Below are 27,584 nucleotides of genomic sequence, written 5' to 3' on the forward strand. Positions count from 1 at the left end.
TAATACGGTGAAGAGGTCATGTCGTGACAACACATTGTCTTATCTCATCCAGATATAATACGGTGAAGAGGTCATGTCGTGACAACACATTGTCTTATCTCATCCAGATATAATACGGTGGAGAGGTCATGTCGTGACAACACATTGTCTCATCCAGATATAATACGATGAAGAGGTCATGTCGTGACAACACATTGTCTTATCTCATCCAGATATAATACGGTGAAGAGGTCATGTCGTGACAATGCATTGTCTTATCTCATCCAGATATAATACGGTGAAGAGGTCATGTCGTGACAACACATTGTCCTATCTCATCCAGATATAATACGGTGAAGAGGTCATGTCGTGACAACACATTGTCTTTCCTCATCCAGATATAATACGGTGAAGAGGTCATGTCGTGACAACACATTGTCTTTCCTCATCCAGATATAATACGGTGAAGAGGTCATGTCGTGACAACACATTGTCTTATCTCATCCAGATATAATACGGTGAAGAGGTCATGTCGTGACAACACATTGTCTTATCTCATCCAGATATAATACGGTGAAGAGGTCATGTCGTGACAACACATTGTCTTATCTCATCCAGATATAATACGGTGAAGAGGTCATGTCGTGACAACACATTGTCTTATTTCATCCAGATATAATACGGTGAAGAGGTCATGTCGTGACAACACATTGTCTCATCCAGATATAATACGATGAAGAGGTCATGTCGTGACAACACATTGTCTTATCTCATCCAGATATAATACGGTGAAGAGGTCATGTCGTGACAACACATTGTCTTATCTCATCCAGATATAATACGGTGAAGAGGTCATGTCCCGACAACACATTGTCTCATCCAGATATAATACGGTGAAGAGGTCATGTCGTGACGACACATTGTCTCATCCAGATATAATACGGTGAAGAGGTCATGTCGTGACAACACATTGTCTTATCTCATCCAGATATAATACGGTGAAGAGGTCATGTCGTGACACCACATTGTCTTATCTCATCCAGATAAAATACGGTGAAGAGGTCATGTCGTGACAACACATTGTCTTATTTCATCCAGATATAATACGGTGAAGAGGTCATGTCGTGACAACACATTGTCTTATCTCATCCAGATATAATACGGTGAAGAGGTCATGTCCCGACAACACATTGTCTCATCCAGATATAATACGGTGAAGAGGTCATGTCGTGACAACACATTGTCTTCTCTCATCCAGATATAATACGGTGAAGAGGTCATGTCGTGACAACACATTGTCTTATCTCATCCAGATATAATACGGTGAAGAGGTCATGTCGTGACAACACATTGTCTTATCTCATCCAGATATAATACGGTGGAGAGGTCATGTCGTGACAACACATTGTCTCATCCAGATATAATACGATGAAGAGGTCATGTCGTGACAACACATTGTCTTATCTCATCCAGATATAATACGGTGAAGAGGTCATGTCGTGACAATGCATTGTCTTATCTCATCCAGATATAATACGGTGAAGAGGTCATGTCGTGACAACACCTTGTCCTATCTCATCCAGATATAATACGGTGAAGAGGTCATGTCGTGACAACACATTGTCTTATCTCATCCAGATATAATACGGTGAAGAGGTCATGTCGTGACAACACATTGTCTTATCTCATCCAGATATGATACGGTGAAGAGGTCATGTCGTGACAACACATTGTCTTATCTCATCCAGATATAATACGGTGAAGAGGTCATGTCGTGACAACACATTGTCTTATCTCATCCAGATAAAATACGGTGAAGAGTTCATGTCGTGACAACACATTGTCTTATCCAGATATAATACGGTGAAGAGGTCATGTCGTGACAACACATTGTCTTATCTCATCCAGATATAATACGGTGAAGAGGTCATGTCGTGACAACACATTGTCTTATCTCATCCAGATATAATACGGTGAAGAGGTCATGTCGTGACAACACATTGTCTTATCTCATCCAGATATAATACGGTGAAGAGTTCATGTCGTGACAACACATTGTCTTATCTCATCCAGATATAATACGGTGAAGAGGTCATGTCGTGACAACACATTGTCTTATCTCATCCAGATATAACACGGTGAAGAGGTCATGTCGTGACAACACATTGTCTCATCCAGATTTAATACGGTGAAGAGGTCATGTCGTTACAACACATTGATTATCTCATCCAGATATAATACGGTAAAGAGGTCATGTCGTGACAACACATTGTCTCATCCAGATATAATACGGTGAAGAGGTCATGTCGTGACAACACATTGTCTTATCTCATCCAGATATAATACGGTGGAGAGGTCATGTCGTGACAACACATTGTCTCATCCAGATATAATACGATGAAGAGGTCATGTCGTGACAACACATTGTCTTATCTCATCCAGATATAATACGGTGAAGAGGTCATGTCGTGACAACACCTTGTCCTATCTCATCCAGATATAATACGGTGAAGAGGTCATGTCGTGACAACACATTGTCTTATCTCATCCAGATATAATACGGTGAAGAGGTCATGTCGTGACAACACATTGTCTTATCTCATCCAGATATGATACGGTGAAGAGGTCATGTCGTGACAACACATTGTCTTATCTCATCCAGATATAATACGGTGAAGAGGTCATGTCGTGACAACACATTGTCTTATCTCATCCAGATATAATACGGTGAAGAGGTCATGTCGTGACAACACATTGTCTTATCTCATCCAGATATAATACGGTGAAGAGGTCATGTCGTGACAACACATTGTCTTATCTCATCCAGATAAAATACGGTGAAGAGTTCATGTCGTGACAACACATTGTCTTATCCAGATATAATACGGTGAAGAGGTCATGTCGTGACAACACATTGTCTTATCTCATCCAGATATAATACGGTGAAGAGGTCATGTCGTGACAACACATTGTCTTATCTCATCCAGATATAATACGGTGAAGAGGTCATGTCGTGACAACACATTGTCTTATCTCATCCAGATATAATACGGTGAAGAGTTCATGTCGTGACAACACATTGTCTTATCTCATCCAGATATAATACGGTGAAGAGGTCATGTCGTGACAACACATTGTCTTATCTCATCCAGATATAATACGGTGAAGAGGTCATGTCGTGACCACACATTGTCTCATCCAGATATAATACGGTGAAGAGGTCATGCCGTTACAACACATTGATTATCTCATCCAGATATAATACGGTAAAGAGGTCATGTCGTGACAACACATTGTCTCATCCAGATATAATACGGTGAAGAGATCATGTCGTGACAACACATTGTCTTATCTCATCCAGATATAATACGGTGAAGAGGTCATGTCGTGACAACACATTGCCTTATCCAGATTAAACTGCATCTCTCCATATGTGTTAGCAAAATATTTTCTTTTCCATTTTAAGAAACATTAGTTTGAAATTATATGGAAAGTCGGGCAATAACACTGTATCAATACACGGAAATACGTTGAATAGCTGTCCATCTGTGACGAAATATGAACAGTGTTAAGTTCTAAATTAAATCTGATAAAACAAGTCTCCTGTACATGATACTGTTACAGTGTTAAGTATATCTCATGAAACAAGTCACCTGTTCGTTGTACTGTAACAGTTTCAAGTATATGTGATGAAACAGGTCTCCTTTTGGTTGTACTGTGACAGTGTTAAGTATATCTAATGAAACAAGTCTCCTGTACACGATACTGTTACAGTGTTAAGTATATCTGATGAAACAAGTCTCCTGTACTCGATACTGTGACAGTGTTAAGTATATCTAATGAAACAAGTCTCCTGTACATGATACTGTGACAGTGTTAAGTATATCTAATGAAACAAGTCTCCTGTACACGATACTGTGACAGTGTTAAGTATATCTCATGAAACAAGTCTCCTGTACTCGATACTGTGACAGTGTTAAGTATATCTAATGAAACAGCTCTCCTGTACAGGATACTGTGACAGTGTTAAGTATATCTAATGAAAGAAGTCTCCTGTACACGATACTGTGACAGTGTTAAGTATATCTAATAAAACAAGTCTCCTGTTTGTTGTACTGTAACAGTGTCAAGTATATGTGATGAAACAAGTCTCCTGTACATGATACTGTAACAGTGTTAAGTATATCTCATGAAACAAGTCTCCTGTTCGTTGTACTGTAACAGTTTCAAGTATATGTGATGAAACAGGTCTCCTATAGGTTGTACTGTGACAGTGTTAAGTATATCTAGGGAAACAACTCTCCTGTACATTATACTGTGACAGTGTTAAGTATATCTGATGAAACAACTCTCCTGTACACGATACTGTGACAGTGTTAAGTATATCTAATGAAACAACTCTCCTGTACATGATACTGTAACAGTGTTAAGTATATCTAATGAAACAAGTCTCCTGTACATGATACTGTAACAGTGTCAAGTATATCTCATGAAACAACTCTCCCGTACATGATACTGTGACAGTGTTAAGTATATCTAATGAAACAGGTCTACTGTACTTGATACTGTAACAGTGTTAAGTATATCTGATGAAACAACTCTCCTGTACATGATACTGTAACAGTGTTAAGTATATCTAATGAAACAAGTCTCCTGTACATGATACTGTAACAGTGTCAAGTATATCTCATGAAACAACTCTCCTGTACATGATACTGTGACAGTGTTAAGTATATCTAATGAAACAGGTCTACTGTACTTGATACTGTAACAGTGTTAAGTATATCTGACGAAACAACTCTCCTGTACATGATACTGTGACAGTGTTAAGTATATCTAATGAAACAGGTCTACTGTACTTGATACTGTAACAGTGTTAAGTATATCTGATGAAACAACTCTCCTGTACATGATACTGTAACAGTGTTAAGTATATCTGATGAAACAACTCTCCTGTACATGATACTGTGACAGTGTTAAGTATATCTAATGAAACAAGTCTCCTGTACATGATGCTGTAACAGTGTCAAGTATATCTCATGAAACAACTCTCCTGTACATGATACTGTGACAGTGTTAAGTATATCTAATGAAACAGGTCTACTGTACTTGATACTGTAACAGTGTTAAGTATATCTGATGAAACAACTCTCCTGTACATGATACTGTGACAGTGTTAAGTATATCTAATGAAATAGGTCTACTGTACTTGATACTGTAACAGTGTTAAGTATATCTGATGAAACAACTCTCCTGTACATGATACTGTAACAGTGTTAAGTATATCTCATGAAACAACTCTCCTGTACATGATACTGTGACAGTGTTAAGTATATCTAACGAAACAGGTCTACTGTACTTGATACTGTAACAGTGTTAAGTATATCTAATGAAACAAGTCTACTGTACTTGATACTTAGCAGTGTTAAGTATATCTAATGAAACAACTCTCCTGTACATGATACTGTGACAGTGTCAAGTATATCTAATGAAACAACTCTCCTGTACTTGATACTGTGACAGTGTTAAGTTTATCTAATGAAACAACTCTCCTGTACACGATACTGTGACAGTGTTAAGTATATCTAATGAAACAACTCTCCTGCCCATGATATTGTGACAGTGTTAAGTATATCTAATAAAACAACTCTCCTGTACATGATACTGTGACAGTGTCAAGTATATGTGATGAAACAAGTCTCCTGTACATGATACTGTGATAGTGTTAAGTATATCTAATGAAACAACTCTCCTGTACATGATACTGTGCCAGTGTCAAGTATATGTGATGAAACAAGTCTCCTGTACATGATACTGTGACAGTGTTAAGTATATCTAATGAAACAATTCTCCTGTACAAGATACTGTAAAAGTGTTAAGTATACCTAATGAAACAAGTCTCCTGTAGATTATACTGTAACAGTGTTAAGTATATCTAATGAAAGAAGTCTCCTGTACATGATACTGTGCCAGTGTTAAGTATATCTAATAAAACAAGTCTCCTGTTTGTTGTACTGTAACAGTGTTAAGTATATCTAATGAAACAATTCTCCTGTACAAGATACTGTAAAAGTGTTAAGTATACCTAATGAAACAAGTCTCCTGTAGATTATACTGTAACAGTGTTAAGTATATCTAATGAAAGAAGTCTCCTGTACATGATACTGTAACAGTGTTAAGTATATCTAATAAAACAAGTCTCCTGTTTGTTGTACTGTAACAGTGTCAAGTATATGTGATGAAACAAGTCTAGTGTACTTGATACTGTAATAGTGTTAAGTATATCTCATGAAACAAGTCTCCTGTTTGTTGTACTGTAACAGTTTCAAGTATATGTGATGAAACAGGTCTCCTATAGGTTGTACTGTGACAGTGTTAAGTATATCTGATGAAACAACTCTCCCGTACACGATACTGTGACAGTGTTAAGTATATCTAATGAATCAACTCTCCTGTACATGATACTGTGACAGTGTTAAGTATATCTAATGAAACAACTCTCCTGTTCATGATACTGTGACAGTGTTAAGTATATCTGATGAATCAACTCTCCTGTACATGATACTGTGACAGTGTTAAGTATATCTAATGAAACAAGTATCCTGTACATGATACTGTGACAGTGTTAAGTATATCTGATGAAACAAGTCTTCTGTACATGATACTGTGACAGTGTTATGTATATTGTACTTAACTGTAATTATAACTTGAATAATCGTTTAATCAGTGTTCTGGTATATCTCCTCTATAGGCTAAGAGCGAACTGGACACGTACTTAGGACGGCACGAGTGGGCCCGCATGCCAGAAGCCCTCCCTCAGAAACCTCGTCGTGAAAGTGCGTCTCAAGTGGACGAATTCTTTGAAGAAAACACAGAGTTCGTACCTAACACCCATCTCGGTGTCGCTATGGTCGGCTACAGTATGTACGGGTCTGCGATTCAAGGCAGTCGGATAAATAACGGGTTTGGTCCCGATATTCGAGGTGGTCAGGCGTCGTACCACCAATATCACCAAACTAATGGCGGTTTGAGCTCGAGTTTTGGGTGTAGTTACGCGAAGACCGACGAAGAAGTATTCGTGAAGCCAGCACCGGTGCCGAGCCCGGAGGTGAAGCCAACAATCTGGGAAGACGTCACAGCACCCATGAAGATGGATCGAGAAGTCGTAGCTATCAAGTGCGAAGCCTTGTCGCCTTGTTCTTTCTTGACTTCCCAGGGTGCTAATAAACAAGAGAAGCTTTCGAACTTGCAAGGAATGACACCCGGTCAGTTTACGGTCCAGATGCCCAGTTCGATGTCATCACCAGATGTTCCTTCGGGAAATAACTTGCAAGGTTACAGGTTTCCACACTATCACCTGTCCAGAGTCTGTATGCCACCTACCCCACCAAACTCGGAACCAGGCAGTCCGTCCACAGAAACGTTCCCCCTGGGTCGACGTACACCCCCTCCGCCTTACCCCCGCTCTTCGCACGGTACTTCTGCTCTTCAAGCTACGTTCATGGGTCACGCCCAGTCGAGTAAGCCTTTCAATCGCAGAAACAATCCAGAACTGGAGAAAAGACGGATACATCATTGTGACTTCCCTGGTAAGTGTTGGTGAATTATGTGGAGCAAAAATAGGTTGACGAATTGAACTATTCTGGGCTTAACATCTTCTTCCAGTAAAGACGTTTTAACAATGACCAGAAGTTGACTCATCACAATATTTCCAATAATTTTTAAAATAAAACTTGTAATAGGAAAAGTTAAACAAAGACAATAATTAATCAATATTAAACCGTATCGATGACTTATTGTGTCTGTAATATCATTTTGTCACTGACATGAAACAGATAAAATATTAATTCTCAAAAAAACAAAAGACATTTCGTCTCTTCAGACTTTTGACAAGACACAACCAGTATTATTGAAACTATAATTATGAGGAAGACAGAAAGAGATTGGTAGCTTCCCGTGGGAAGGGGGAACACTTCAGAGGCTGAAATAACAGGGAAGTAGCCAGTTAGTTTACATAACGCATCAACGGAACTGTGTTTATATTTAAAGAAACAAAGTTGAAATGAAGACACGTGGTCTAGTATTCCTTGTCAGTGTACTGATATTCACAACCAACAGCGTTCATCTTTATTAAAAAATACAAGACAAAAAACTCACGTTTTCTTTGCACCAGGTGTCGTTACTACTGAGTAACATCAGACTTACTATATATTCTGCTAACTCTGTAAACACTAGCCCTGATGATGGTTGATAACTGTGGTACCATAAATAGTCGCTTGTAACCAACAAAAATGTTTTAGCTGTGCAAAAAAGTGGGCCTTTGTGTTTGGTATTTTAATAGTAACATGTCCACATCTTTAAAGATCTACTAACATATTTTACACACTTTATTCAAAGACGTAGTATTCATTTGAAAGTCGGTTTGTCAACCTTAGATCAGTAACAAATACAATGCAATATTGAAGCAAACACATCAGTACAGTTATAAATACATTACAATATTAAAGTGAATTTACGTCAATACAGTACAATATTGAAGTGAACTTTACGTCAGTACAGTACAATATTGAAGTGAACTTTACGTCAGTACAGTACAATATTGAAGTGAACTTTACATCAGTACAGTACAATATTGAAGTGAACTTTACGTCAGTACATTACAATATTGAAGTGTACCTCACGTAAGTACATTTCAATATTGAAGTGAACTTTACATCAGTACAGTACAATATTTAAGTGAACTTTACATCAGTACAGTACAATATTGAAGTGAACTTCACGTCAGTAACTTACAATATTGAGTGAACTTTACATCAGTACAGTACAATATTGAAGTGAACTTTACGTCAGTACATTACAATATTGAAGTGCACTTTACGTCAGTACATTACAATATTGAAGTGCACTTTACGTCAGTATATTACAATACTGAAGTGAACTTTACGTCAGTATAGTACAATATTGAGTGAACTTTACGTCAGTACAGTACAATATTGAAGTGAACATTACGTCAGTACAGTACAATATTGAAGTGAATTTTACGTCAGTACAGTACAATATTGAAGTGAACTTTACTGAGTTACAAAGTTATGTCCACGATAAATACCGTACATTATACATTGAATGTGTCTAGTGTAGTCCTAACAACTTGAGTTACGACGTTAGGTTCACTGTATTCACCGTACTTTGTATACTGAATGTGTCTAGTGTAGTTTTAACAACCTGAGTTACGACGTTAGGTTCACTGTATTCACCGTACTTTGTATATTCAATGTGTCTAGTGTAGTTTTAACAACCTGAGTTACAATATTGAAGTGAACTTTACGTCAGAACAGTACAATATTGAAGTGAACTTTACGTCAGTACACTACAATATTGAAGTGAACTTTACATCAGTACAGTACAATACTGAAGTGAACTTTACGTGAGTACATTACAATATTGAAGTGAACTTTACATCAGTACAGTACAATATTGAAGTGAACTTTACATCAGTACAGTACAATATTGAAGTGAACTTTACGTCAGTACAGTACAATATTGAAGTGAACTTTACATCAGTACAGTACAATATTGAAGTGAACCTTACGTCAGTACAGTAACTAGTAGAGTACAATATTGAAGTGGACCTTACGTCAGTACACTAACAAGTAGAGTAGAATATTGAAGTGGACCTTACGTCAGTACAGTAACAAGTACAGTGCAATCTTAAAGTGAACCTTACGTCAGTACACTAACAAGTACAGTGCAATATTGAAGTGAACTTTACGTCAGTACAGTAACAAGTAGAGTACAATATTGAAGTGAACCTTACGTCAGTACACTAACAAGTAGAGTACAATATTGAAGTGAACCTTACGTCAGTACAGTAACTAGTAGAGTACAATATTGAAGTGGACCTTACGTCAGTACACTAACAAGTAGAGTACAATATTGAAGTGAACCTTACGTCAGTACAGTAACAAGTACAGTGCAATCTTAAAGTGAATCTTACGTCAGTACAGTAACAAGTACAGTGCAATCTTAAAGTGAACCTTACGTCAGTACACTAACAAGTACAGTGCAATATTGAAGTGAACTTTACGTCAGTACAGTAACAAGTAGAGTACAATATTGAAGTGAACTTTACGTCAGTACAGTACAATATTGAAGTGAACTTTACATAAGTATATTACAATATTGAAGTGAACTTTACGTCAGTACAGTACAATATTGAAGTGAACTTTACGTCAGTACAGTACAATATTGATGTGAACTTTACGTCAGTACAGTACAATATTCAGTGAACTTTACATCAGTACAATACAATATTGAAGTGAACTATACGTTAGTACAGTACATTATTGAAGTGAACTTCACGTCAGTACATTACAATATTGAAGTGAACTTTACATCAGTACAGTACAATATTGAAGTGAACTTTACGTCAGTACAGTACAATATTGAAGTGAACTTTACGTCAGTAGAGTACAATATTGAAGTAAACTTTACGTCAGTACAGTACAATATTGAAGTGAACTTTACGTCAGTACAGTACAATATTGAAGTGAACTTTACATCAGTACAGTACAATATTGAAGTGAACCTTACGTCAGTACAGTAACTAGTAGAGTACAATATTGAAGTGGACCTTACGTCAGTACACTAACAAGTAGAGTACAATATTGAAGTGGACCTTACGTCAGTACAGTAACAAGTACAGTGCAATCTTGAAGTGAACCTTACGTCAGTACACTAACAAGTACAGTGCAATATTGAAGTGAACTTTACGTCAGTACAGTAACAAGTAGAGTACAATATTGAAGTGAATCTTACGTCAGTACACTAACAAGTAGTGTACAATATTGAAGTGAACCTTACGTCAGTACAGTAACTAGTAGAGTACAATATTGAAGTGGACCTTGCGTCAGTACACTAACAAGTAGAGTACAATATTGAAGTGAACCTTACGTCAGTACAGTAACAAGTACAGTGCAATCTTAAAGTGAATCTTACGTCAGTACAGTAACAAGTACAGTGCAATCTTAAAGTGAACCTTACGTCAGTACACTAACAAGTACAGTGCAATATTGAAGTGAACTTTACGTCAGTACAGTACAATATTGAAGTGAACTTTACGTCAGTACAGTACAATATTGAAGTGAACTTTACATAAGTATATTACAATATTGAAGTGAACTTTACGTCAGTACAGTACAATATTGAAGTGAACTTTACGTCAGTACAGTACAATATTAAAGTGAACTTTACGTCAGTACAGTACAATATTGAAGTGAACTTTACATCAGTACAGTACAATATTGATGTGAACTTTACGTCAGTACAGTACAATATTCAAGTGAACTTTACGTCAGTACAGTACAATACTGAAGTGAACCTTACGTCAGTACAGTACAAAATTGAAGTGAACTTTACATTAGTACAGTACGATATTGATGTGAACTTTACGTCAGTACAGTACAATATTGAAGTGAAGTTTACGTCAGTACAGTACAATATTGAAGTGAACTTTACGTCAGTAGAGTACAATATTGAAAGAACTTTACGTCAGTACAGTACAATATTGAAGTGAACTTTACGTCAGTAGAGTACAATATTGAAGTGAACTTTACGTCAGTACAGTACAATATTGAAGTGAACTTTACATCAGTACAGTACAATATTGAAGTGAACTTTACATCAGTACAGTACAATATTGAAGTGAACTTTACATCAGTACAGTACAATATTGAAGTGAACTTTACATCAGTACATTACAATACTGAAGTGAACCTTACATCAGTACTGTACAATATTGAAGTGAACTTTACATCAGTACTGTACAATATTGAAGTGAACTTTACATCAATACTGTACAATATTGAAGTGAACTTTACATCAGTACAGTACAATATTGAAGTAAACTTTACGTCAGTACATTACAATATTGAAGTGCACTTTACGTCAGTACAGTATAATATTGAAGTGATCTTTACATCAGTATATTACAATATTGAAGTGAACTTTACGTCAGTAGAGTACAATATTGAGAGTGAACTTCACGTCAGTACAGTACAATATTGAAGTGAACTTTACGTCAGTACAGTACAATATTGATGTGAACTTTACGTCAGTACAGTACAATATTCAGTGAACTTTACATCAGTACAATACAATATTGAAGTGAACTATACGTTAGTACAGTACATTATTGAAGTGAACTTTACATCAGTACAATACAATATTGAAGTGAACTATACGTTAGTACAGTACATTATTGAAGTGAACTTTATGTCAGTACATTACAATATTGAAGTGAACTTTACATCAGTACAGTACAATATTGAAGTGAACTTTACGTCAGTACAGTGCAATATTGAAGTGAATCTTTCGTCAGTACACTAACAAGTACAGTGCAATCTCAAAGTGAATCTTACGTCAGTACAGTAACAAGTACAGTGCAATCTTAAAGTGAATCTTACGTCAGTACAGTAACAAGTACAGTGCAATCTTAAAGTGAACCTTACGTCAGTACACTAACTAGTACAGTGCAATATTGAAGTGAACTTTACGTCAGTACAGTAACAAGTACAGTGCAATCTTAAAGTGAATCTTACGTTAGTACAGTAACAAGTAGAGTACAATATTGAAGTGAACCTTACGTCAGTACACTAACAAGTAGAGTACAATATTGAAGTGAACCTTACGTCAGTACAGTAACTAGTAGAGTACAATATTGAAGTGGACCTTACGTCAGTACACTAACAAGTAGAGTACAATATTGAAGTGAACCTTACGTCAGTACAGTAACAAGTACAGTGCAATCTTAAAGTGAATCTTACGTCAGTACAGTAACAAGTACAGTGCAATCTTAAAGTGAACCTTACGTCAGTACACTAACAAGTACAGTGCAATATTGAAGTGAACTTTACGTCAGTACAGTAACAAGTAGAGTACAATATTGAAGTGAACTTTACGTCAGTACAGTACAATATTGAAGTGAACTTTACATAAGTATATTACAATATTGAAGTGAACTTTACGTCAGTACAGTACAATATTGAAGTGAACTTTACGTCAGTACAGTACAATATTGATGTGAACTTTACGTCAGTACAGTACAATATTCAGTGAACTTTACATCAGTACAATACAATATTGAAGTGAACTATACGTTAGTACAGTACATTATTGAAGTGAACTTCACGTCAGTACATTACAATATTGAAGTGAACTTTACATCAGTACAGTACAATATTGAAGTGAACTTTACGTCAGTACAGTACAATATTGAAGTGAACTTTACGTCAGTAGAGTACAATATTGAAGTAAACTTTACGTCAGTACAGTACAATATTGAAGTGAACTTTACGTCAGTACAGTACAATATTGAAGTGAACTTTACATCAGTACAGTACAATATTGAAGTGAACCTTACGTCAGTACAGTAACTAGTAGAGTACAATATTGAAGTGGACCTTACGTCAGTACACTAACAAGTAGAGTACAATATTGAAGTGGACCTTACGTCAGTACAGTAACAAGTACAGTGCAATCTTGAAGTGAACCTTACGTCAGTACACTAACAAGTACAGTGCAATATTGAAGTGAACTTTACGTCAGTACAGTAACAAGTAGAGTACAATATTGAAGTGAATCTTACGTCAGTACACTAACAAGTAGTGTACAATATTGAAGTGAACCTTACGTCAGTACAGTAACTAGTAGAGTACAATATTGAAGTGGACCTTGCGTCAGTACACTAACAAGTAGAGTACAATATTGAAGTGAACCTTACGTCAGTACAGTAACAAGTACAGTGCAATCTTAAAGTGAATCTTACGTCAGTACAGTAACAAGTACAGTGCAATCTTAAAGTGAACCTTACGTCAGTACACTAACAAGTACAGTGCAATATTGAAGTGAACTTTACGTCAGTACAGTACAATATTGAAGTGAACTTTACGTCAGTACAGTACAATATTGAAGTGAACTTTACATAAGTATATTACAATATTGAAGTGAACTTTACGTCAGTACAGTACAATATTGAAGTGAACTTTACGTCAGTACAGTACAATATTAAAGTGAACTTTACGTCAGTACAGTACAATATTGAAGTGAACTTTACATCAGTACAGTACAATATTGATGTGAACTTTACGTCAGTACAGTACAATATTCAAGTGAACTTTACGTCAGTACAGTACAATACTGAAGTGAACCTTACGTCAGTACAGTACAAAATTGAAGTGAACTTTACATTAGTACAGTACGATATTGATGTGAACTTTACGTCAGTACAGTACAATATTGAAGTGAAGTTTACGTCAGTACAGTACAATATTGAAGTGAACTTTACGTCAGTAGAGTACAATATTGAAAGAACTTTACGTCAGTACAGTACAATATTGAAGTGAACTTTACGTCAGTAGAGTACAATATTGAAGTGAACTTTACGTCAGTACAGTACAATATTGAAGTGAACTTTACATCAGTACAGTACAATATTGAAGTGAACTTTACATCAGTACAGTACAATATTGAAGTGAACTTTACATCAGTACAGTACAATATTGAAGTGAACTTTACATCAGTACATTACAATACTGAAGTGAACCTTACATCAGTACTGTACAATATTGAAGTGAACTTTACATCAGTACTGTACAATATTGAAGTGAACTTTACATCAATACTGTACAATATTGAAGTGAACTTTACATCAGTACAGTACAATATTGAAGTAAACTTTACGTCAGTACATTACAATATTGAAGTGCACTTTACGTCAGTACAGTATAATATTGAAGTGATCTTTACATCAGTATATTACAATATTGAAGTGAACTTTACGTCAGTAGAGTACAATATTGAGAGTGAACTTCACGTCAGTACAGTACAATATTGAAGTGAACTTTACGTCAGTACAGTACAATATTGATGTGAACTTTACGTCAGTACAGTACAATATTCAGTGAACTTTACATCAGTACAATACAATATTGAAGTGAACTATACGTTAGTACAGTACATTATTGAAGTGAACTTTACATCAGTACAATACAATATTGAAGTGAACTATACGTTAGTACAGTACATTATTGAAGTGAACTTTATGTCAGTACATTACAATATTGAAGTGAACTTTACATCAGTACAGTACAATATTGAAGTGAACTTTACGTCAGTACAGTGCAATATTGAAGTGAATCTTTCGTCAGTACACTAACAAGTACAGTGCAATCTCAAAGTGAATCTTACGTCAGTACAGTAACAAGTACAGTGCAATCTTAAAGTGAATCTTACGTCAGTACAGTAACAAGTACAGTGCAATCTTAAAGTGAACCTTACGTCAGTACACTAACTAGTACAGTGCAATATTGAAGTGAACTTTACGTCAGTACAGTAACAAGTACAGTGCAATCTTAAAGTGAATCTTACGTTAGTACAGTAACAAGTAGAGTACAATATTGAAGTGAACCTTACGTCAGTACAGTAACAAGTAGAGTACAATATTGAAGTGAACCTTACGTCAGTACAGTAACAAGTACAGTGCAATCTTAAAGTGAATCTTACGTCAGTACAGTAACAAGTACAGTGCAATCTTAAAGTGAACCTTACGTCAGTACACTAACAAGTACAGTGCAATATTGAAGTGAACTTTACGTCAGTACAGTACAATATTGAAGTGAACTTTACGTCAGTACAGTACAATATTGAAGTGAACTTTACATAAGTATATTACAATATTGAAGTGAACTTTACGTCAGTACAGTACAATATTGAAGTGAACTTTACGTCAGTACAGTACAATATTAAAGTGAACTTTACGTCAGTACAGTACAATATTGAAGTGAACTTTACATCAGTACAGTACAATATTGATGTGAACTTTACGTCAGTACAGTACAATATTCAAGTGAACTTTACGTCAGTACAGTACAATACTGAAGTGAACCTTACGTCAGTACAGTACAAAATTGAAGTGAACTTTACATTAGTACAGTACGATATTGATGTGAACTTTACGTCAGTACAGTACAATATTGAAGTGAAGTTTACGTCAGTACAGTACAATATTGAAGTGAACTTTACGTCAGTAGAGTACAATATTGAAAGAACTTTACGTCAGTACAGTACAATATTGAAGTGAACTTTACGTCAGTAGAGTACAATATTGAAGTGAACTTTACGTCAGTACAGTACAATATTGAAGTGAACTTTACATCAGTACAGTACAATATTGAAGTGAACTTTACATCAGTACAGTACAATATTGAAGTGAACTTTACATCAGTACAGTACAATATTGAAGTGAACTTTACATCAGTACATTACAATACTGAAGTGAACCTTACATCAGTACTGTACAATATTGAAGTGAACTTTACATCAGTACTGTACAATATTGAAGTGAACTTTACATCAATACTGTACAATATTGAAGTGAACTTTACATCAGTACAGTACAATATTGAAGTAAACTTTACGTCAGTACATTACAATATTGAAGTGCACTTTACGTCAGTACAGTATAATATTGAAGTGATCTTTACATCAGTATATTACAATATTGAAGTGAACTTTACGTCAGTAGAGTACAATATTGAGAGTGAACTTCACGTCAGTACAGTACAATATTGAAGTGAACTTTACGTCAGTACAGTACAATATTGATGTGAACTTTACGTCAGTGCAGTACAATATTCAGTGAACTTTACATCAGTACAATACAATATTGAAGTGAACTATACGTTAGTACAGTACATTATTGAAGTGAACTTTACATCAGTACAATACAATATTGAAGTGAACTATACGTTAGTACAGTACATTATTGAAGTGAACTTTATGTCAGTACATTACAATATTGAAGTGAACTTTACATCAGTACAGTACAATATTGAAGTGAACTTTACGTCAGTACAGTGCAATATTGAAGTGAATCTTTCGTCAGTACACTAACAAGTACAGTGCAATCTCAAAGTGAATCTTACGTCAGTACAGTAACAAGTACAGTGCAATCTTAAAGTGAATCTTACGTCAGTACAGTAACAAGTACAGTGCAATCTTAAAGTGAACCTTACGTCAGTACACTAACTAGTACAGTGCAATATTGAAGTGAACTTTACGTCAGTACAGTAACAAGTACAGTGCAATCTTAAAGTGAATCTTACGTTAGTACAGTAACAAGTAGAGTACAATATTGAAGTGAACCTTACGTCAGTACAGTAACAAGTAGAGTACAATATTGAAGTGAACCTTACGTCAGTACAGTAACAAGTACAGTGCAATCTTAAAGTGAATCTTAGGTTAGTACAGTAACAAGTAGAGTACAATATTGAAGTGAACCTTACGTCAGTACAGTAACAAGTAGAGTACAATATTGAAGTGAACCTTACGTCAGTACAGTAACAAGTACAGTGCAATCTTAAAGTGAACCTTACGTCAGTACAGTAACAAGTACAGTGCAATATTGAAGTGAACCTTACGTCAGTACACTAACAAGTACAGTGCAATATTGAAGTGAACCTTACGTCAGTACAGTAACAAGTAGAGTACAATATTGAAGTGAACCTTACGTCAGTACAGTAACAAGTAGAGTGCAATATTAAGGTGAACCTTACGTCAGTACCGTAACAAGTACAGTGCAATATTGAAGTGAACTTTACGTCAGTACACTAACTAGTGCAGTACAATCCATTACTTGTATATTGTATGAGTCTTGTGTAGTTTTAACAACCTGAGTTACAAAGTTATGTCCACGATAAATACCGTACATTATATATTGAATGTGTCTAGTGTAGTCCTAACAACCTGAGTTACGACGTTCGGTTCACTGTATTCACGGTACTTTGTGTATTGAATGTGTGTAGTGTAGTCCTAACAACCTGAGTTACGACGTTCGGTTCACTGTATTCACGGTACTTTGTGTATTGAATGTGTCTAGTGTAGTCCTAACAACCTGAGTTACGACGTTATGTTCACTGTTTTCACCGTACTTTGTATATTGAATGTGTGTAGTGTAGTCCTAACAACCTTGGTTACGACGTTAGGTTCACTGTATTCACCATACTTTGTATATTGAATGTGTCTAGTGTAGTCCTAACAACTTGAGTTACGACGTTAGGTTCACTATATTCACCGTACTTTGTATATTGAATGTGTCTATTGTCGTCTTAACAACCTGAATTACGACGTTAGGTTGACTGTATTCACCGTACTTTGTATATTGAATGTGTCTAGTGTAGTCCTAACAACCTGAGTTACGACGTTAGGTTCACTGTATTCACCGTACTTTGTATATTGAATGTGTCTAGTGTAGTCCTAACAACCTGAGTTACGACGTTATGTTCACTGTATTCACCGTACTTTGTATATTGTATGTGTGTAGTGTAGCCCTAACAACCTGAGTTACGACGTTAGGTTCACTGTATTCACCGTACTTTGTATATTGAATGTGTCTATTGTAGTCCTAAGTACTTGAGTTACGACGTTAGGTTCACTGTATTCACCGTACTTTGTATATTTAATGTGTCTAGTGTAGTTTTAACAATCTCACTTACGACGATAGATGTCACGTAATCTACGTTTGAATGAATTATTTTCAGAAGTTTATTTATTTATTCAGTCGTGTGATGTGTTGCTCTCTCCACATTGACAGATAGAAAATCAAATTGGAAAGAGAAAGAACTGATAAGAGAAAACTCACAAACATAGTGGTGCTGGTTGTAAGACTTGTTTGTTTTTACTGTTATGTTATTAAACTGTGTTCCATGGCCCCAATTACGGTCTATCTAATACACCAGAGGGCGGCCGTAAGAGAGAGCAGGTTTTGTTCGCGTGCATTGCTTGAATAGGTTCAATGTGTAACTGCTTCATAAAGCTTATCTTTAAAACCTTACTATAGAGTTATGAAGCCCATTATAGAGTCAGAAGATTCTCAAGATAACTCCACAGTTTCTCTACCCCCGTGTAATAAAAGTTGACAAAGACAACCGCCAGCCTTCTAGATTATACTTCACTAGTCTACACTGTGCTGACATCTAACGTTAACAATGTTATTTTACTCGTGAGGTTTTTAAAACTTTGAATTCAAAACAAAACTTACGATGCAATATATATAAACGTATATATACGTTCGTAAGTGGATTGTATTTCTCTTTGGTTTTCCAAGCTCATTATAAAGTCTGATAAAAATAATAACATTTACTCTGAATAACCGATGTCAGGAATATTAAGATGTAAGTTTCAACGTGGTCTACAACTGTAAATATTATTACACAACGTTGTTAATGTAGTTTACAGCTGTAAATATTAAAATTATTACACAACGTTGTTAGTGTAGTTTACAGCTGTAAATATTAAAATTATTACACAACGTTGTTAGTGTAGTTTACAGCTGTAAATATTAAAATTATTACACAACGTTGTTATTGTAGTTTACCTCTGTAAATATTAAAATTATTACACAACGTTGTTAGTGTAGTTTACAGCTGTAAATATTAAAATTATTACACAACGTTGTTAGTGTAGTTTACAGCTGTAAATATTAAAATTATTACACAACGTTGTTAGTGTAGTTTACCTCTGTAAATATTAAAATTATTATACAACGTTGTTAGTGTAGTTTACAGCTGTAAATGTTAAAATTATTACACAACGTTGTTAGTGTAGTTTACAGCTTTAAATATTAAAATTATTACACAAAGCTGTTAGTGTAGTTTACAGCTGTAAATATTAAAATTATTACACAACACTGTTAGTGTAGTTTACAGCTGTAAATATTAAAATTATTATACAACGTTGTTAGTGTAGTTTACAACTGTAAATATTAAAATTATTACACAACGTTGTTTGTGTAGCTTACAGGTGTAAATATTAAAACTATTACAAAACGTTGTTAGTGTAGTTTACAGCTGTAAATATTAAAATTATTACACAACGTTGTTAGTGTAGTTAACAGCTGTAAATATTAAAATTATTACACAACGTTGTTAGTGTAGTTTACAGCTGTTAATATTAAATGTATTACACAACGTTGTTAGTGTAATTTACAGCTGTTAATATTAAAAGTATTACACAACGTTGTTAGTGTAATTTACAGCTGTTAATATTAAAAGTATTACACAACGTTGTTAGTGTAATTTACAGCTGTTAATATTAAAATATTATTCAGTGTTGTTAGTGTAGTTTATAAATACCTTATGTATCTTTTATTTGTTACAATATTTATGTTTTATTTGTTACAATATGTATGTTTTATTTGTTACAATATTTATGTTTTATTTGTTACAATATGTATGTTTTATTTGTTACCTTATGTATGTTTTATTTGTTACAATAGGTATGTTTTATTTGTTACAATATGTATGTTTTATTTGTTACAATATGTATGTTTTATTTGTTACCTTATGTATGTTTTATTTGTTACAATATTCTCCAGTCTGGTTTTGGAACTCTAACACAAGTTATTTCTACTTAGTTTCATGTTTTCATGTTTACAGTGTACACAAACATTCTGTGTGTTGTATAAACTTTGTTTTCATGTTTACAGTGTACACAAACATTCTGTGTGTTGTATAAACTTTGTTTTCATGTTTACAGTGTACACAAACATTCTATGTGTTGTATAAACTTTGTTTTCATGTTTACAGTCTACACAAACATTCTATGTGTTGTATAAACTTTGTTTTCATGTTTACAGTGTACACAAACATTCTGTGTGTTGTATAAACTTTGTTTTCATGTTTACAGTGTACACAAACATTCTGTGTGTTGTATAAACTTTGTTTTCATGTTTACAGTGTACACAAACATTCTATGTGTTGTATAAACTTTGTTTTCATGTTTACAGTCTACACAAACATTCTATGTGTTGTATAAACTTTGTTTTCATGTTTACAGTGTACACAAACATTCTGTGTGTTGTATAAACTTTGTTTTCATGTTTACAGTGTACACAAACATTCTGTGTGTTGTATAAACTTTGTTTTCATGTTTACAGTCTACACAAACATTCTGTGTGTTGTATAAACTTTGTTTTCATGTTTACAGTGTACACAAACATTCTGTGTGTTGTATAAACTTTGTTTTCATGTTTACAGTCTACAGAAACATTCTATGTGTTGTATAAACTTTGTTTTCATGTTTACAGTGTACACAAACATTCTGTGTGTTGTATAAACTTTGTTTTCATGTTTACAGTGTACACAAACATTCTGTGTGTTGTATAAACTTTGTTTTCATGTTTACAGTGTACACAAACATTCTGTGTGTTGTATAAACTTTGTTTTCATTTTTACAGTGTACACAAACATTCTATGTGTTGTATAAACTTTGTTTTCATGTTTACAGTGTACACAAACATTCTGTGTGTTGTATAAACTTTGTTTTCATGTTTACAGTGTACACAAACATTCTGTGTGTTGTATAAACTTTGTTTTCATGTTTACAGTGTACACAAACATTCTGTGTGTTGTATAAACTTTGTTTTCATGTTTACAGTGTACACAAACATTCTGTGTGTTGTATAAACTTTGTTTTCATGTTTACAGTGTACACAAACATTCTGTGTGTTGTATAAACTTTGTTTTCATGTTTACAGTGTACACAAACATTCTGTGTGTTGTATAAACTTTGTTTTCATGTTTACAGTGTACACAAACATTCTGTGTGTTGTATAAACTTTGTTTTCATGTTTACAGTGTACACAAACATTCTATGTGTTGTATAAACTTTGTTTTCATGTTTACAGTGTACACAAACATTCTATGTGTTGTATAATCTTCTTATTGTTTATACTTTGTGTTTTCAGGTTGCATTAAGGTTTATACGAAAAGCAGTCATTTGAAAGCACATCAACGTATCCACACAGGTAGGTAGCTTGAAATAAGTTAGTGTCACACAGGTAGGTAGCTTGAAATTAGTTAGTGTCACACAGGTAGGTAGCTTGAAATTAGTGTTAAGACAAGTTGTTACAGTAAACACAGAATTAGATAAATAACATTCCCTCCATACTGTCTTCTGTTGTAGGGTCAAAACATGTTTCTGTTGACAGTAATAGGTGAAAGAATAATTAATGTTCATGGTTAGATATCTTATATTTCTTACAATCGTTATCTTGGAACTCATAGGTGGCGTGGATTGAATATGAGTTTGATGGTCAAAGGTTTGGTTCGTTTGTTCAAATTAATTTTTGTAATATCTATTTCCTATAGTTTATATTTCTTAGAACACAATAGCCGTTGAAAATGCTAATATTCTGACGAATTAAGTTCACGTGTCTAACTCATAACGTTTCTGATAAGAACGGTTCAGTTAATATACTTTTAACTAATAGCATCAGTTTGGAAGAAAAATAGAAACTTACAAAAGAACATTTATGTACTAATGCCTTTAATTTTAGGGTTAACTTTAGGCTGTGTTTTAGGTGAGCCAGAATAAACCAACCTCATAATTTTCTTAATAAATAAATATTCGAAATATTCTTATAAATAAACAATAATCAAAACTCAGGTTTTCTATCTCTTGTTGGGCGTAGGCGTGGCTCAATGGTTAGTGTGCCCGAACTATGAAACTTCTTAGGGTTCATGGTCCGCGTGTCATCCCCGCAAAATGTGTATGTGTCATAAGAGTTATGGTCAGATTTCACTAATAATTCCGATAATAGCAGTCATACAGTTGGTGGATAACGTTGAACATGTGCCTTCCTTCTAGTCTGTCTGATGAAAATTAAAGACAGCTGTGAAAAGATAATCCTTTGGGTTGTTTTGTACGAAACTTTTGAAACGGTTGTGGAATTCAATGCTTGAGAAAAACCTTTCATTTATAACACTCACAAAAATAATCGATTTTACATTTTTATATCTGCCTTAACCTGATAATAGAAATAGCTAACTTACCTTCGGACTGTCTGTTTGAACCTAATAAAATGTTTGTAATTCTCCACCACCAAAAGAAACAATTTGTACTAGCAGTGTTAGTTTCGCTAGTTATACGTGTACAGCAGACAAAATTACTGATTATTTGTGACTAGCTGGTTAGTTTATCATCAGTACAGTAAACATGTTGTACAGTATGCTTTACATTTTGTTTTTATGTTACTACAAATATATCAGCGTACGATTGTAAAGTATTGTACTTGATGTCTTGTATCATTCCCTACAGTTCATCCAAGTTGTTGTTTTTCTACGTCTGACTATCAGACAAGTCCTTAATATTATTTATATCTAGACACTGTGCAGGTCAAATCAGAGTTATGACTGTGTCATTGGACAACGTGTCCTTTAATCACACTATTTACTTTGTGATTTGGATTACTTTCTGTTTGAAGGAGAAAACAAGATCTAAAGATCCCGAGATAATGATTTGATGGATAAGTATGTGCCTGTGCCTGGCAGCAGTCAGGGTGTCATCAGTTCTCTGTTTACATCTCGAACACCACAGATGAATTCCACGCTTGTGTTAATCACTCAACACGCTTTATTTAATGTGTTATACTCCCCTCTATACCATGTAACAAACTATTTTTGATTCTTCTGGATTTCGCTCCAACTGTCAAAGAGTACCTCTCATGTTTCCTCTTCTCTTCTTTGAAGGCTGATTACAATTACAGTATTTTGATTTAGTTATCTTAATCAAGCGATAGTTGTCGACTTGCTACACATCCGTTGAGGTTACATGTAACTACTCTGAAGGTAACATTTGCACCTCTAATTAATGATAGGTTATTGAAAATATTCTAATCGGTTACTAGCTATCATGTAAATCCGAGTTATCTGACTTAACATTTGAAATGTTTCTATTTTCTACCTTGACCGTTCCTATTATCTACATTGCTTGTTTACGTGACGTAAACGCATGGCCAGGTGGTTATGACGCTCGACTCGCAGTATGAGGGTCGCGTATTCGTATTCCCGTCACACCAAATATGCTTGCTCTTTCAGCCGTGGGAGCGTTATAATTGGACAGTCAATCCCACTATTCGTCGGTAAAAGAGTAGCCCAAGATTTAGCGGTGGGTGGTGATGACTAGCTGCCTTCCCTCTAGTCATACACTGCTAAATTAGGGACGACTAGTACAGATAGCGCTCGAAATAAAAAAAACAGCAAAAACAAACGCGTAAACTCTTCAGTTTCCAAGAAGCTTTGCTCAAACAATAAATTTTATCTCATTCTGCCGTATCGAGTAATTCGCCATTATCAGCCAAATTTTGATTTCGTCATATTCTTCACGTGGTAATTCAGTTCTGGATGTCTATTTATCACACTGCTATTGGTAATGGTATTACTGCCTGCTCTTTAACAAACATTAAGTTCATGTTGCACTTTCTGATTGTTCGGATGATAACCAGCCATAGTGTAGTTAATCAGTATGTGACTGTGCCTTAGTGGTTTTAATTGTAACAGCAAAGAGGATTAACAATATTATATCATTTTCATCTTACAACCTGATATTCATCTTATGACCTGATTTATTCACTCTTTCCGTAATTGCTTCTCTATTTCTGTTTGTGCTTCCAGTATCAGAGTAAAAGTTTATATTTCACTTATAAAAACTTAGCTCTGTCAAATATTGGTAATTGAGTGTTTTCATAAAGTTAGTAAACCGGTCCACAGTTTGAAAGTTAATCAGTAGTTAAAATATGAAACATGGGAAAGACCACTTGAATACAAAATACATATTTTAAAATGATAAATATCACCACCAAGGCGCTGATCACAAGATCCCTGAAGCCAACATGTTTCTCACCACGTGGCGCTGATCACTAGATTCTTCTAGGTAGCATGTTAATCATCAGATCCGTGTTACATCAAGTGTTACTAGCAAACCTCGAGTTTGATTTGAATTTAGCGCAAAATTACACGAGGGATTTTGTGCTAGCCATTCCTAATTTAACAGTGTAAGACCAGAGGGAAGACTGCGAGTCATCACCACCCACCGCCAACACTTGGGCTACTCCTTTACAAACGAATAGTGGGAATGACTGTAACATTATAACGACCCCACGGTCGAAAGAGCGAGCATATTTGGTGTGACAGGGAATCGAACCGAAGATCCTCGGATTACGAGTCGAGTGCATTAACAACCTGGTAAGGTCAGAAATAATAAATCTATGTTACATAAAGTTACAACTTATGTTTAATGTAAATGTCACTAGTAAATCTGATTCACACAATGTTAGAACCTGTATTTCAAATAAATGTCATTACTAAATATTTGTTACATAAAATTATAACTTGTGTATAATATGTTGTTCAAAGTTCTCACTAAATAGCTACAGTAAGTTCTTCTTTATAACTTGTGTATAATATGTTGGTCAGCGTTCTCACTAAATAGCTACAGTAAGTCCTTCTTTATAACTTGTGTATAGTATGTTGGTCAGCGTTCTCACTAAACAGCGGCAGTAAGTTCTTCGTTATAACTTCTGTATAGTATGTTGGTCAGCATTCTCACTAAATAGCTACAGTAAGTTTTTCTTTATAACTTGTGTATAATATGTTGATCAGCGTTCTCACAAAGTAGCCACAGTAAGTCCTTCTTTATATCTTGTGTATAATATGTTAGTCAGCGTTGTCACTAAATAGCTACAGTAAGTTCTTTCTTAGAACTTGTCTATAGTATGTTGGTCAGCGTTCTCACAAAGTAGCCACAGTAAGTACTTCTTGATATCTTTGTATAATATGTTGGTCAGCGTTCTTACTAAATAGCTGCAGTTAGGTCTTCTTCAAAACTTGTGAATAATATGTTGGTAAACGTTCTCACTAAATAATTGAAGTAAGTTCTTTTTTATAAGTTGTGTATAGTATGTTGGTCAGTGTTCTCACTAAATAGCTACAGTAAGTTCTTCTTTTTAACTTGGGTATAGTATGTTTGTGATCATTGTCACTAAATAGCGGCAGTAAGTTTTTCTTTATAACTTTTGTATAGTATGTTGGTCAACGTTCTCACTAAATAGTGGCAGTAAGTTCTACGTTATATCTTTTGTATAATATGTTGGTCAGCGTTCTCACTAAATAGCTACAGTAAGTTTTTCTTTAAATCTTGTGTATAATATGTTGGTCAGCGTTCTCACTAAATAGCTACAGTAAGTTCTCCTTTATAAGTTGTGTATAGTATGTTGGTCAGCGTTCTCACTAAATAGCTACAGTAAGTTCTCCTTTATAAGTTGTGTATAGTATGTTGGTCAGCGTTCTCACTAAATAGCTACAGTAAGTACATCTATATAACTTGTGTATAATATGTTGGCCATCGTTGTCACCAAATAGCTACAGTAAGTTCTTCATTATATCTTTTGTATAATATGTTGGTCAGCGTTCACACTAAATAGCGGTAGAAAGTTCTTCTTTATATCTTTTGTATAATATGTTGGTCAGCGTTCTCACTAAACAGCTACAATAAGTTTTTCTTTATAACTTATGTATAATATGTTGGTCAGCGTTATCACTAAATAGCTGAAGTAAGTTCTTTTTTATAAGTTGTGTATAGTATGTTGGTCAGCGTTATCACTAAATAGCGACAGTATGTACTTTTTTATAACTTATGTATAATATGTTGGTCAGCGTAATCACTAAATAGCTGAAGTAAGTACTTTTTTATAACTTGTGTATAATATGTTGGTCAGCGTTCTCACTAATTAATTACAGTAAGTTTTTTTTTATAACTTGTGTATAATATGTTGGTCAGCGTTCTCACTAAATAGATACAGTAAGTTCTTTATACCCTTCGTATAATGTGTTGGTCTTTGTTCTCACTAAATAGCTACAGTTAGGTCTTCTTCATAATTTGTGTATAATATGTTGATCAGCGTTCTCACTATATAGCTACAGTAAGTTCTTCTTTATATCTTGTGTATAATATGTTTGTTAGCTTTCTCACTAAATTGCTACAGTGAGTTCTTCTTTATATCTTGTGTATAATATGTTGGTCAGCGTTATCACTAAATAGCTACAGTAAGTTGTACTTTATAACTTCTGTATAGCATGTTGGTCAGCGTTCTCACTTAATAGCTACAGTAAGTTATTTTTTATAACTTGTGTATAGTATGTTGGTGAGTGTTCTCACTAAATGGCTACAGTGAGTTCTTCTTTATATCTTGTGTATAATATGTTGGTCAGCGTTCTAACTAAATAGCTACAGTAAGTTCTTTATAACTTGTGTAAAGAATGTTTGTGATCGTTGTCACTAAATAGCGGCAGTAAGTCCTTCTTCATAAAATGTGTATAATATGTTGGTCAACGTTCTCACTAAATAGCTACAGTTGATTTTCTTTATAAGTTGTGTATAATATGTTGGTCAGCGTTCTCACTAAATAACGGCAGTAAGTTCTTCTTTATAACTTGTGTATAGTATGTTGGTCAGCGTTCTCACTTAATAGCTACAGTAAGTTATTTTTTATAACTTGTGTATAGTATGTTGGTGAGTGTTCTCACTAAATTGCTACAGTGAGTTCTTCTTTATATCTTGTGTATAATATGTTGGTCAGCGTTCTCACTAAATAGCTACAGTAAGTTGTTCTTTATAACTTCTGTATAGCATGTTGGTCAGCGTTCTCACTTAATAGCTACAGTAAGTTATTTTTTATAACTTGTGTATAGTATGTTGGTGAGTGTTCTCACTAA

The 27,584-nt window shown here is 34.6% G+C and overlaps 1 protein-coding gene across 2 annotated transcripts in view; it reads left to right on the plus strand.

The window, feature by feature from the left end:
- The window catches only part of LOC143228628 (uncharacterized), a 142,564-nt gene that overhangs the window by 45,940 nt on the left and 69,040 nt on the right, over positions 1-27,584 (plus strand). For both annotated transcript variants that reach the window (XM_076459857.1, XM_076459856.1), the window contains exons 2-3: positions 6,731-7,568; positions 21,779-21,838. In XM_076459857.1, the coding sequence (XP_076315972.1) occupies positions 6,731-7,568; positions 21,779-21,838 (898 nt within the window). The remainder of the gene's footprint in view (positions 1-6,730; positions 7,569-21,778; positions 21,839-27,584) is intronic.

Source organism: Tachypleus tridentatus, chromosome 10 (assembly GCF_004210375.1).
Source record: "Tachypleus tridentatus isolate NWPU-2018 chromosome 10, ASM421037v1, whole genome shotgun sequence".
NCBI lineage: Eukaryota > Metazoa > Arthropoda > Merostomata > Xiphosura > Limulidae > Tachypleus > Tachypleus tridentatus.